Raw genomic sequence first — 14158 nt, forward strand, 5'->3', positions numbered from 1 at the left:
GTCTCTACTCAAAATACAAGAAAATTAGCCGGGTGTGGTGGCACATGCCTGTAATCCTAGCTACTTGGGAAGCTGAGGCATGAGAATCACTTGAACCCGGGAGGCAGAGGTTGCAGTGAGCTGAGATCGCGCCACTGCACTCCACCCAGGGCAACAGAGTGAGACTCTGTCTCAAAAAAAAACTTAAGTATCTATGTTCCACTTTAGCTTATCTTAGCAAATAAGTTCCCAGCCTAAGTTTGCCAGTCTGTCACCTATTGTTATATTCTTTGGTTAAAAAAAAAATGAATGTTGAAGATTTAATGCCCCTTCTCTATTTTCATCTTTGAATAATTGAATTGTACTTTTCATTTAATTCAGAACTTGGCCAGTGTTGTCTCTTACATGTACTTTTAAAAATAGGCCTGAAATACAATGTAAAACATATAGGATGGATATAGGCATGTCCACTTGGCTATGGTCCAGGCAGGTCTGTCTAACACAAGCAGAAACAAGTGGGGTCGGTTGGGGTTTCCTAACAGCCCTGACTTATTAGATAAGGGAAGTTTCTCTGATCAAAAGAAAATAATAGTAAGCAAAGGTACAAACATATTAAGCAGTAGTTACTTTAGTCAAGCTTACGATTATCAGAGAATTGTAAAGATGATCCACTACTGGGGTAGGAGAAAGGAGCTGTAGTCTTTTTAATGACCTAGACTCTGGGAAAGTTAGAGGAAATAAAATTCCTTTTTCTTCTATTTGTAGAAGAAAAGTGCTGTGTCTTAGTACACAGAGGAAATTTATAGATTTAGATGAGAGATCTTCTTTCCGTTTATGTGCATTGTATCTTGGCTTTTCCCACTGTGGTAGCCCTTTTTTGTAGTTCTTCCCTGGGCTTTCAAAGGAGTATTTGAATGATCTCTAACCCTAGAGTTCTAGGTATTACCTTACACCATTTTGGTGCATAAATGTACCACTGAGTTAAACTAAAAGGAATTATAATTTTCATATGCCTAATCTTGATGGAAATGGTTTTATATATTTTTAGGCTAAAAGATGGTGAATTGTGGAATAAATTCTTTGCGCGGATTCTGAATGCCAATGATGAGGCCACAGTGTCTGTTCTTGGGGAGCTTGCAGCAGAAATGAATGGGGTTTTTGACACTACATTCCAAAGTCACCTGAACAAAGCCTTATGGAAGGTAGGGAAGTTAACTAGTCCTGGGGCTTTGCTCTTTCAGTGAGCTAGGCAATCAAGTCTCACAGATTCCTGCCTCAGAGCAATGGTTGTATTGTGGAACACTGAAACTGTATATGCTGTAATTTAATTTAGGACACATTTAGATGCACTACCGTTGCTGTTCTACTTTTTGGTAGAGGTATATTTCGACGTAACTGACAGTTTTTACTTATGGCCTTGTCTAACTTGTATGAAGAACTATTTTATTCTAAACAGGCTCATTACAAATGGTTACCTTGTTATTTAACCCATTTGTCTCTACTTTTCCCTGTACTTTTCCCATTTGTAATTTGTAAAATGTTCTCTTATGATCACCATGTATTTTGTAAATAATAAAATAGTATCTGTTAAATTTGTGCTTCTAACATGTCATGTAGTTTTTGCAAACTAAAATAACATATGGCTTAATTTTGCAGAGAGGAGCTATTTTGCCATGGAAATTTATATATCCTAGACTTAGAATTGTTACAATAGGGTTGTGATGAGACAGAGTAGCCAACTATTTCTTTAGGTGGGTCTGACCTTCCAATAAGTGGTCTAGACTGAAAAGTAGGTAAGATGATATGCATAAGACCAAATATCCTTCAATTTCAAGTGGCATGATTGTATATGTGGTTTATGTTTTAATGTTTTCACTTTTTTGGAGACAGGGTGTCCTCTGTTGCCCAGGCTATAGCCTTGATTTCCCAGGCTCTGGCAATTTTCCCACCTCAGCCTCCCAAGTAGTTGGGAGCACAGGCGCACACCACCACATCTGGCTAATTTTTTGTATTTTTGTAGAGATGGGGTTTTGCCACATTGCCCAGGCTGGTCTCGAACTCCTGGGCTCAAGTGATCTGCCCATCTCGGCCGCCCAAAGTGCTGAGATTACAGGCGTGAGCCACCATGCCCGGCCCTAATGCTTTCACTTTTATCCACCAAGCTCCTTGGTCTATTTATATAATCTAGTGGCACTGCTGCTGGGGTCTTTTGATTAGGAATGTGACTGTTAGAAAGTAAAAGCAAATGTGTTAAACAGGGTTTAGCAACCTTTCAGAAATGGAATAATCACCATTCTATTACATGCAGAATGACTTGGAGGGGGCAAGGGTCAGTGAAGGAATAAAAGGAATTTTGCTTGAAAGATTTGAGGAAGCAGGAGGTCAGAATAAAACGATAACTTTGAAGTATGAAATAGTTTGGAAGAGAATAGGCCTAGATAAAGTATTGGACTCCCAAAGGGAAGCGTGAATTACACCTGGCCTCAGGGATAGGGAAGAAAATTGGTAGAAAAAGGCAATGAAAATTATCCAACTATCAGCCGGGCACCATGACTCATGCCTGTAATCCCAGCACTTTGGGAGGCCAAGGAGGGAGATTCACGTGAGGCCAGGAGTTTGAGAGCTGCCTGGGCAACAAAGTGAGCCCCATCTCTACAAAAAATAAAAATAAACATAAATTAGTTGGGTGCAGTGGCACATGCCTATGGTCCTAGCTGCTTGGGAAGCTGAAGCGAAAGGATTGCTTGAGCCTGGGAGTTCAAGGTTTAGTGAGCATGATTGCGCCATTGCACTCTTGCTCTGGGCGAGAGAACAAGACCCTGCCTCTAACAAAAAAAGGAAAGAAAATTATCTAATTATCTATTTCATATCTAAGTACCAAAATTATCTAATGTTCCTCCATGCTAGTGCCTTATTTTTTTTTACTCTAGTTGTCACTGTTAACTGCTCTAAGATTGCTGGAAAGCAGAAAATCCTACGTATGTCTCAACTAAAAATATTTAAGCATATATAGTTGAAGCACTGCAACATGACTTGGATCTGAAAGATAATCAACTTAGAAATATTTGCTCTTAACCAAAATACAGCTTTCCAAACATTCTCACATTTGCTTCTCATTACTGATGATGTAAAATGATATATCTGTATCTTTTACATAATCAAGCCCCTCTCCTCTCTGCTCTCCTCATTTCTCAGTTCACTGTGTTGACACATGAAGTTATTACTCTGAGACTGGACAGAAAATTTAGATTTATTCTTAATATAGGCTTAGCAACTATGTAGTGAATTCTTTAGCAATCTTGACAGCAGGCTGCTGTGAAGTAAAGCTTTGTTTCTGAAAGTAGGCTGTGAGGAAAGGGAGGGGAATCTGAGGAAGCTACTTTGTTAGAGAACTTGCATCTGTTTTGCCATCCCTCCCTTCCATTCCAATCTCTTCCAACCCCAGCCCTTCTTTGTAGAGAGGAGAAAAGGGTACCTGACCATTTAGGACTTACAATGTCTTAGGTTTTCAGTTTGCCTAAGCATAAAACCACAAAGTGAGATCCTTTACATTTCCCTTATATTTTATGCTTATTTGTCTTGGGAGAAAGAAGCCTTTCCTTTTTGGCAGAAGTTTCAAATGGTTCTTATTTCTTGTCTCACTAAGGCAGTAATAGTGTAGTGATGGACCTGGTTGGGTAGTGGGGGACAGCTGAAAACACAGGAGTTTTACTTTTGTTTGAAAAGAGACCATATAACGTATAGCATCTCACCATTCACAAAGTGTGTGTACATCCACCGATACTACTCCACTGTTAGAGCCTTCGTCCTCCTATGGCAGTAGTATAAGAAACCTTCCACCAAGTCAGAGTGCTGTAACTGATGCCAAACCTGAACCTGGAAATAAAGATTTTCCTGGAGCAGTAAGACTTCAGACTGTTGGTTCAGCTATTATATCAAGGTAGATAAGAAAGCCTTTCAGAAGGTGAGCACAAGGTTCTTTGAAATAACTCATCAGTGTCTTTAAGCTGAAGCCTTTAAGCAAAGACAGCAAAGAAGTTGCATCTGAAAATGAGGAATTCTTCCAACTGCACCAGTTATTTCTAATGAGCCAAAATTAGCTTCTAATTTGGCTCCTAAAATTAAGGTTTCCCTAGTGAGGAGAATGCATTTAAAAAAAATTTTTTTGTAATATGGCAAAACTTCTACCTTAACAGGGTCCTTGGTTCTACCAGAGACATAAGAAGCTATGAATATTTAATAGGACAAAGATGGCATTTTAAGTCAGTATGTGAAAAGATTATTTAATCACTGGTGTTAAAACAATGGATTAGGCTGGGTGCGGTGGCTCACACCTGTAATCCCAACACTTTGGGAGGCTGAGGCGGGTGGATTACCTGAGGTCAGGAGTTCGTGACCAGCCTGGCCAACGTGGTGAAACCCCGTCTCTGCTAAAAATACAAAATTAGCTATGTGTGGTGGTGCATGCCTATAATCCCAGCTATTTGGGAGGCTGAGGCAGGAGAATCGCTTGAACCCAGGAGGTGGAGGTTGCAGTTAGCCAAGATCATGCCATTGTACTCCAGCCTGGGCAACAAGAGTGAAACTCTGTCTCAAAAAAACACAAAAACCCACAATGGATTAAAGCTTGAACTCTATCTTCGTTGCCACTACTAGTTCATATAGCACCTTTGTGCAAATTAGAAAAGGCCCCTTCCTCTAATGGATTCAGTACCTCCCAATGCACCATAGCTTGACTGAATTTCAGTCCCCACTTACCCCCTCAGCCTGGTACCCTTGTGCAGCAAATACATTGTGCAGTCTTATGCATTGATCTTTCCTGTTTCACTGCTTTTCCCCAAAATAATTTTGGAGAAATCAGAAATTTTAATCAAAATACAATGTAATAGATGGTTTTGCAATCTTTTGCCTGTGTGACATAAAAGCAAGATATGAACAAGAAGATTGCTGTTACTATAGTAGATAAAAAATTAAATATAGCATGGCCACCTATCCTCCCCTCCAAAAAAATTAAAACCATAAATTCAAACTAGGAACATTTACTGGCAACAAATATTTACATCTTTTTTTTTGCCTCGACTCAGGGATCTTGCTCTGTCACCCAGGCTGCAATGCAGTGGTAAGATCAACTCCTGGTTTCAGGCCTCCCAAGTAGCTGGGAGTCTCGGTGCACGCCACCACACCTGGCTAATTTTTTTAATCTTTAGTAGAGACAAAGTCTCGCTGTGTCGTCCAGGCTTGCATCCACTTTCATCTGGTCTCATGACTCTGTTGTTCCTACCCACCTCCAGCCAAATCAGAACCCTCCAAAGATTTTACCGTGGCATAGAAGACCCTACCCTATCTGACCCCACTCTCTCTGACCTCCTCCCGGACTCCCCTCTTCCTCACCCACACTGCTGTAGACGGCCTCCTTGCTGCTTCTCAAATGTGCCAACTAATTTCCCTCTCCCTCTCTGTAAAGCCTTTTGGCTTTAAAGGCCAGATGTTTTTTGGCCTTGTTTTCCTTGATCTTCATGTAAATTACTCCCTTTCTTCCTTTCAGGTAGGTGTCTTCTCAAATCTCCACTGTATCAGAGAGGCTGTCCCTGACCATTCTGTACACTGTACAGAATAGCATCCCATCCCACACACACTGCTATCACTTTCTATCCCTTTTTACCCTCCTTTATTTTTTTTTCTATAGCACCTGTCACCGCCTCGTGTGTGTGTCTGTGTTGTGTGTGTGCGTGTATACATACTTTTTTTTCTTTATCTCTCTACTAGAATTTAAACTCCTTAAGGGTGGGGATTTTCTTTGTTTCCTGTTTGACTGCACTGTCTAGAACAGTGCCTGAATGAATAAAACTGTTTTATCTAAAGTACAAAAAACTCTTAAAAATAAAAAATTGATAAACCGAAAGAAACAGGCAAAGGACATGAACAATCCACTAAAACATTTTAATGGCTCATATACATGAGATGTTCATTCTAATTAAATAAAATGCAAAATAAATGAGAAATTGTCATACACTCCAAATGGTTAAAAATTGTATTTGTAAGGATGATAAGAAACAGGCACTCATGGGGGAGGAGCCAAGATGGCCGAATAGGAACAGCTCCGGTCTACAGCTCCCAGCGCGAGCGACGCAGAAGACGGGTGATTTCTGCATTTCCATCTGAGGTACCGTGTTCATCTCACTAGGGAGTGCCAGACAGTGGGCGCAGGTCAGTGGGTGAGCGCACCGTGCGCCAGCCGAAGCAGGGGCGAGGCATTGCCTCACTCGGGAAGCGCAAGGGGTCAGGGAGTTCCCCTTCCAGGGGTGACAGACGGCACCTGGAAAATCGGGCCACTCCCACCCGAATACTGTGCTTTTCCGACGGGCTTAGGAAACGGTGCCCCAGGAGAGTATAGCCCGCACCTGGCTCAGAGGGTCCTACGCCCACGGAGTCTCCCTGATTGCTAGCACAGCAGTCTGAGATCAAACAGCAAGTCGGAAGCGAGGCTGGGGGAGGGGTGCCCGCCATTGCCCAGGCTCGCTTAGGTAAACAAAGAAGCCTGGAAGCTTGAACTGGGTGGAGCCCACCACAGCTCAAGGAGGCCTGCTGCCTCTGTAGGCTCCACCTCTGGGGGCAGGACACAGACAAACAAAAAGACAGCAGTAACCTCTGCAGACTTAAATGTCCCTGTCTGACAGCTGTGAGGAGAGCAGTGGTTCTCCCAGCACGCAGCTGGAGATCTGAGAACGGGCTGACTGCCTCCTCAAGTGGGTCCCTGACCCCTGACCCCCGAGCAGCCTAACTGGGAGGCACCCCCCAGCAGGGGCAGACTGCCACCTCACACAGCCGGCCAGGTACTCCAACAGACCTGCAGCTGAGGGTTCTGTCTGTTAGAAGGAAAACTAACAGAAAGGACATCCACACCAAAAACCCATCTGTACATCACCATCATCAAAGACCAAAAGTAGATAAAACCACAAAGATGGGGAAAAAACAGAGCAGAAAAACTGGAAACTCTAAAAACCAGAGTACCTCTCCTCCTCCAAAGGAACGCAGTTCCTCACCAGCAACGGAACAAAGCTGGACGGAGAATGACTTTGACGAGCTGAGAGAAGAAGGCTTCAGACGATCAAATTACTCCGAGCTACGGGAGGATATTCAAACCAAAGGCAAAGAAGTTGAAAACTTTGAAAAAAATTTAGAAGAATGTATAACTAGAATAACCAATACAGAGAAGTGCTTAAAGGAGCTGATGGAGCTGAAAACCAAGGCTCGAGAACTACGTGAAGAATGCAGAAGCCTCAGGAGCCGATGCGATCAAATGGAAGAAAGGGTATCAGCCCTGGAAGATGAAATGAATGAAATGAAGCGAGAAGGGAAGTTTAGAGAAAAAAGAATAAAAAGAAATGAGCAAAGCCTCCAAGAAATGTGGGACTATGTGAAAAGACCAAATCTACGTCTGATTGGTGTACCTGAAAGTGATGGGGAGAATGGAAACAAGTTGGAAAACACTCTGCAGGATATTATCCAGGAGAACTTCCCCAATCTAGCAAGGCAGGCCAACATTCAGATTCAGGAAATACAGAGAACGCCACAAAGATACTCCTCGAGAAGAGCAACTCCAAGACACATAATTGTCAGATTCACCAAAGTTGAAATGAAGGAAAAAATGTTAAGGGCAGCCAGAGAGAAAGGTCGGGTTACCATCAAAGGGAAGCCCATCAGACTAACAGCGGATCTCTCGGCAGAAACCCTACAAGCCAGAAGAGAGTGGGGGCCAATATTCAACATTCTTAAAGAAAAGAATTTTCAACCCAGAATTTCATATCCTGCCAAACTAAGCTTCATAAGTGAAGGAGAAATAAAATACTTTACAGACAAGCAAATGCTGAGAGATTTTGTCACCACCAGGCCTGCCCTAAAAGAGCTCCTGAAGGAAGCGCTAAACATGGAAAGGCACAACCGGTACCAGCCACTGCAAAATCATACCGAAATGTAAAGACCATCAAGACTAGGAAGAGACTGCATCAACTAACGAGCAAAATATCCAGCTAACATCATAATGACAGGATCAAATTCACACATAACAATATTAACTTTAAATGTAAATGGACTAAATGCTCCAATTAAAAGACACAGACTGGCAAACTGGATAAAGACTCAAGACCCATCAGTGTGCTGTATTCAGGAAACCCATCTCACGTGCAGAGACACACATAGGCTCAAAATAAAAGGATGGAGGAAGATCTACCAAGCAAATGGAAAACAAAAAAAGGCAGGGGTTGCAATCCTAGTCTCTGATAAAACAGACTTTAAACCAACAAAGATCAAAAGAGACAAAGAAGGCCATTACATAATGGTAAAGGGATTAATTCAACAAGAAGAGCTAACTATCCTAAATATATATGCACCCAATACAGGAGCACCCAGATTCATAAAGCAAGTCCTGAGTGACCTACAAAGAGACTTAGACTCCCACACATTAATAATGGGAGACTTTAATACCCCACTATCAACATTAGACAGATCAACGAGACAGAAAGTCAACAAGGATACCCAGGAATTGAACTCAGCTCTGCACCAAGCGGACCTAATAGACATCTACAGAACTCTCCACCCCAAATCAACAGAATATACATTTTTTTCAGCACCACACCACACCTATTCCAAAATTGACCATATACTTGGAAGTAAAGCTCTCCTCAATAAATGTAAAAGAACAGAAATTGTAACAAACTGTCTCTCAGATCACAGTGCAATCAAGCTAGAACTCAGGATTAAGAATCTCACTCAAAACCGCTCAACTACGTGGAAACTGAACAACCTGCTCCTGAATGACTACTGGGTACATAACGAAATGAAGGCAGAAATAAAGATGTTCTTTGAAACCAACGAGAACCAAGACACAACATACCAGAATCTCTGGGATGCATTCAAAGCAGTGTGTAGAGGGAAATTTATAGCACTAAATGCCCACAAGAGAAAGCAGGAAAGATCCAAAATTGACACCCTAACATCACAATTAAAAGAACTAGAAAAGCAAGAGCAAACACATTCAAAAGCTAGCAGAAGGCAAGAAATAACTAAAATCAGAGCAGAACTGAAGGAAATAGAGACACAAAAAACCCTTCAAAAAATAAATGAATCCAGGAGCTGGTTTTTTGAAAGGATCAACAAAATTGATAGACCGCTAGCAAGATTAATAAAGAAAAAAAGAGAGAAGAATCAAATAGATGCAATAAAAAATGATAAAGGGGATATCACCACCGATCCCACAGAAATACAAACTACCATCAGAGAATATTACAAACACCTCTACGCAAATAAACTAGAAAATCTAGAAGAAATGGATAAATTCCTCAACACATACACCCTCCCAAGACTAAACCAGGAAGAAGTTGAATCTCTGAATAGACCAATAACAGGAGCTGAAATTGTGGCAATAATCAATAGCTTACCAACCAAAAAAAGTCCAGGACCAGATGGATTCACAGCCGAATTCTACCAGAGGTACAAGGAGGAACTGGTACCATTCCTTCTGAAACTATTCCAATCAATAGAAAAAGAGGGAATCCTCCCTAACTCATTTTATGAGGCCAGCATCATCCTGATACCAAAGCCTGGCAGAGACACAACAAAAAAAGAGAATTTTAGACCAATATCCTTGATGAACATTGATGCAAAAATCCTCAATAAAATACTGGCAAACAGAATCCAGCAGCACATCAAAAAGCTTATCCACCATGATCAAGTGGGCTTCATCCCTGGGATGCAAGGCTGGTTCAATATACGCAAATCAATAAATGTAATCCAGCATATAAACAGAACGAAAGACAAAAACCACATGATTATCTCAATAGATGCAGAAAAGGCCTTTGACAAAATTCAACAACCCTTCATGCTAAAAACTCTCAATAAATTAGGAATTGATGGGACGTATCTCAAAATAATAAGAGCTATTTATGACAAACCCACAGCCAATATCATACTGAATGGGCAAAAACTGGAAGCATTCCCTTTGAAAACTGGCACAAGACAGGGATGCCCTCTCTCACCACTTCTATTCAACATAGTGTTGGAAGTTCTGGCCAGGGCAATTAGGCAGGAGAAGGAAATCAAGGGTATTCAATTAGGAAAAGAGGAAGTCAAATTGTCCCTGTTTGCAGATGACATGATAGTATATCTAGAAAACCCCATTGTCTCAGCCCAAAATCTCCTTAAGCTGATAAGCAACTTCAGCAAAGTCTCAGGATACAAAATCAATGTGCAAAAATCACAAGCATTCTTATACATCAATAACAGACAAACAGAGAGCCAAATCATGAGTGAACTCCCATTCACAATTGCTTCAAAGAAAATAAAATACCTAGGAATCCAACTTACAAGGGATGTGAAAGACCTCTTCAAGGAGAACTACAAACCACTGCTCAGGGAAATAAAAGAGGATACAAACAAATGGAAGAACATTCCATGCTCATGGGTAGGAAGAATCAATATCATGAAAATGGCCATCCTTCCCAAGGTAATTTACAGATTCAATGCCATCCCCATCAAGCTACCAATGACTTTCTTCACAGAATTGGAAAAAACTACTTTAAAGTTCATATGGAACCAAAAAAGAGCCCGCATCGCCAAGTCAATCCTAAGCCAAAAGAACAAAGCTGGAGGCATCACACTACCTGACTTCAAACTATACTACAAGGCTACAGTAACCAAAACAGCATGGTACTGGTACCAAAACAGAGATATAGATCAATGGAACAGAACAGAGCCGTCAGAAATAATGCCACATATCTACAAGTATCTGATCTTTGACAAACCTGACAAAAACAAGAAATGGGGAAAGGATTCCCTATTTAATAAATGGTGCTGGGAAAACTGGCTAGCCATATGTAGAAAGCTGAAACTGGATCCCTTCCTTACACCTTATACAAAAATCAATTCAAGATGGATTAAAGACTTAAATGTTAGACCTAAAACCATAAAAACCCTAGAAGAAAACCTAGGCATTACCATTCAGGACATAGGCATGGGCAAGGACTTCATGTCTAAAACACCAAAAGCAATGGCAACAAAAGCCAAAATTGACAAATGGGATCTAATTAAACTCAAGAGCTTCTGCACAGCAAAAGAAACTACCATCAGAGTGAACAGGCAACCTACAAAATGGGAGAAAATTTTCGCAACCTACTCATCTGACAAAGGGCTAATATCCAGAATCTACAATGAACTCCAACAAATTTACAAGAAAAAAACAAACAACCCCATCAAAAAGTGGGCGAAGGACATGAACAGACACTTCTCAAAAGAAGACATTTATGCAGCCAAAAAACACATGAAAAAATGCTCACCATCACTGGCCATCAGAGAAATGCAAATCAAAACCACAATGAGATACCATCTCACACCAGTTAGAATGGCAATCATTAAAAAGTCGGGAAACAACAGGTGCTGGAGAGGATGTGGAGAAATAGGAACACTTTTACACTGTTGGTGGGACTGTAAACTAGTTCAACCCTTGTGGAAGTCAGTGTGGCGATTCCTCAGGGATCTAGAACTAGAAATTCCATTCGACCCAGCCATCCCATTACTGGGTATATACCCAAAGGACTATAAATCATGCTGCTATAAAGACACATGCACACGTATGTTTATTGCGGCATTATTCACAATAGCAAAGACTTGGAACCAACCCAAATGTCCAACAATGATAGACTGGATTAAGAAAATGTGGCACATATACACCATGGAATACTATGCAGCCATAAAAAATGATGAGTTCACGTCCTTTGTAGGGACATGGATGAAATTGGAAATCATCATTCTCAGTAAACTATCGCAAGAACAAAAAACCAAACACCGCATATTCTCACTCATAGGTGGGAATTAAACAATGAGAACACATGGACACAGGAAGGGGAACATCACACTCTGGGGTCTGTTGTGGGGTGGGGGGAGGGGGGAGGGATAGCACTGGGAGATATACCTAATGCTAGATGACGAGTTGGTGGGTGCAGCGCACCAGCATGGCACATGTATACATATGTAACTTACCTGCACATTGTGCACATGTACCATAAAACCTAAAGTATAATCATAATAATAATAAAAGAAAAAAAACAACAACAACAACAACAAAAAAAAAAAAAAAAAAAAAAAAAAAAAAAAAAAAAAAAAAAAGAAACAGGCACTCATATATTATTAATTGGGATGCAAATTGGTACATTATTAGAAGTTGATTTGGCAAAATTCTCTTAAATATTCCCTTTAGCTGAGAAATTTTTCTAAGAATTTATCTCACAAAAGCATTGACACAGGAGCTCAGAGAAAGCACTGTTTCTAACACTTGCCTGTCTGCTTCCAAGACTTGACAGTCCCCAGAGGGATAATCCACGTGACAGACCCCAGGAAGGTAGTGCTGGCACTAGTGCAGAGGCGCTGGCAGGCCATCTCTGTAGGCTTCAGGGTGCCTCGCCATTGGCAGGGAACGCCCTTCCAATTTGCCACGAGCCCTTGTAGATGGCAGAACCTGAGATAGGCAGACATTTTCAGCCTATGTAGGGAAAAAAGCCGTGGGGAAAAAGTGATTGCTTTTGGTAGGGAGAGTGTATGGGAGTGGAGAGAGGAAAGAATGAAGGCTCTTACTTTTCAATTTGTACATTTATAAGCATTTTGAATTTTCTGACCATGTACATGAATTGCTTTTTTAAAAAATGTACTGGGTTAATCTAGGCTAAGAAATTATAGGCCATGTTTTTGTCATTTTTTCCCTCCTCTATGTTGTGAAAAATACGCCTTGTAAGTGTTCGTTTTTTAAAAAACTGGGACTTTGGAAAGCTTTATTATCTAAACATGAAAGCAAGGTTGATATGGAATTCAAATGAAAGCAAAAATAATTTTAAATCATTGAAGATAATATATCTGAGCTTTTATTTTTAGTATATGAAAATTCATGTTTAAATGTTTTATACTGTTCTATTAGAGATATGCTTTGTAAAATTACCATCTTCCTACTATTACAACTTCCTATGTCTGTGAACAAGGTATCAAATTATATAAAATCCAACTATTTTCAACACAAAATACATTTTTTATGGCTTTCATATAAAAACTTGAGTTTTCACAAAGTGATGTATGTTTAAGAAAAGAACAAACAGTGGTGAACTTAGGCTAAACTTCTACAGACATGTGCTTTTTTTCCATCAAAGCATATTACTTCCAATAATCTTGCTCCTTAGAGGCTTGTGTGGCAAACCTTTGACTTATGAGTAGTATTGTCCTGTAAATTCATGTTAGCCTTTCCATAGGAAATTGTGGTTGTCCCGTCAAACTGCTAGTTTTTAAGCCCCTTGTGAGCAGGGAACTATGTGTCTATTAATTTTATATACTCCCAGAAATGAGCACATGGTTCTTAAAAATAAGTAGTGAATTAAAATACTGGAAAAGAGCAGCCACAAGTTCAGAAAGTAGTTACATTGGCGCCTTGGTGAGAGGGAAAAATATCTGAGTGAGGCTCTAGATGTAGCTGAAAGTGTAATCTCACTTTCATTTTTAGTATGCCACTTTATACATGTTTCTTTAACATGTAATAATTGACTGCTGACCTTACATTGCAATACACTTTACCGTCCTGTTTACACCTTTTTCAATTAAATGTTTTCACAAGTATATTCCACTGAAATGTGTACTGTATTTCCTATTAAATTGCATCAGTCTTGAAATTAAAGTGAGGATGGCATTTCATAAAAACAAATACCAGTTAAAATCTGTAGACAAAAAGATATGCATTTTATTTTCTTTTTTAAAACTTTTTTTTTTTCGGCCATTTTAAAGCCTAGCTGTCTCCCCACCCCCCCGCACCCCCCGACCAAGAGATGGGGTTTCACCATGTTGCCCAGGCTGGTCTCAAACTCCTGAGCTCAAGCAGCTTGCCCACCTTGGCCTCCCAAAATGCTGGGACTACAGGCATGAGCCACTATGCCTGGCCCTTGTTTGTTTCCTTTTGCATTTTAAACAATATTGAAAAATCTGATAACTCTAGAACAAAGTGATAACACAATTTAAAAAGATGACATGCATGAAGCTTCAGTGATATTGTCTCATTCAAGGAAATGATAGCTAAGGGTGAATGAGTGTGCAGTGAGTCCAGAGTCCCAGCGAGTCCAGGGGGTCAGGCTGGCAGAAATATGAGTGAGGCGGA

The 14158-nt window shown here is 40.5% G+C and overlaps 1 protein-coding gene across 5 annotated transcripts in view; it reads left to right on the forward strand.

Annotated features, from left to right (window-relative positions):
• Window positions 1–1571, forward strand: part of BUB1B (BUB1 mitotic checkpoint serine/threonine kinase B) — a 59210-nt gene extending 57639 nt beyond the window's left edge. For all 5 annotated transcript variants that reach the window (XM_054450695.2, XM_054450696.2, XM_063652582.1 and 2 more), the window contains exon 23: window positions 1028–1571. In XM_054450695.2, the coding sequence (XP_054306670.1) occupies window positions 1028–1223 (196 nt within the window). In that variant the 3' untranslated portion in view covers window positions 1224–1571. The remainder of the gene's footprint in view (window positions 1–1027) is intronic.
• Window positions 1572–14158: the final 12587 nt, after the last annotated feature.

This window comes from Pongo pygmaeus, chromosome 16, assembly GCF_028885625.2.
Source record: "Pongo pygmaeus isolate AG05252 chromosome 16, NHGRI_mPonPyg2-v2.0_pri, whole genome shotgun sequence".
In the NCBI taxonomy this organism is placed as follows: domain Eukaryota; kingdom Metazoa; phylum Chordata; class Mammalia; order Primates; family Hominidae; genus Pongo; species Pongo pygmaeus.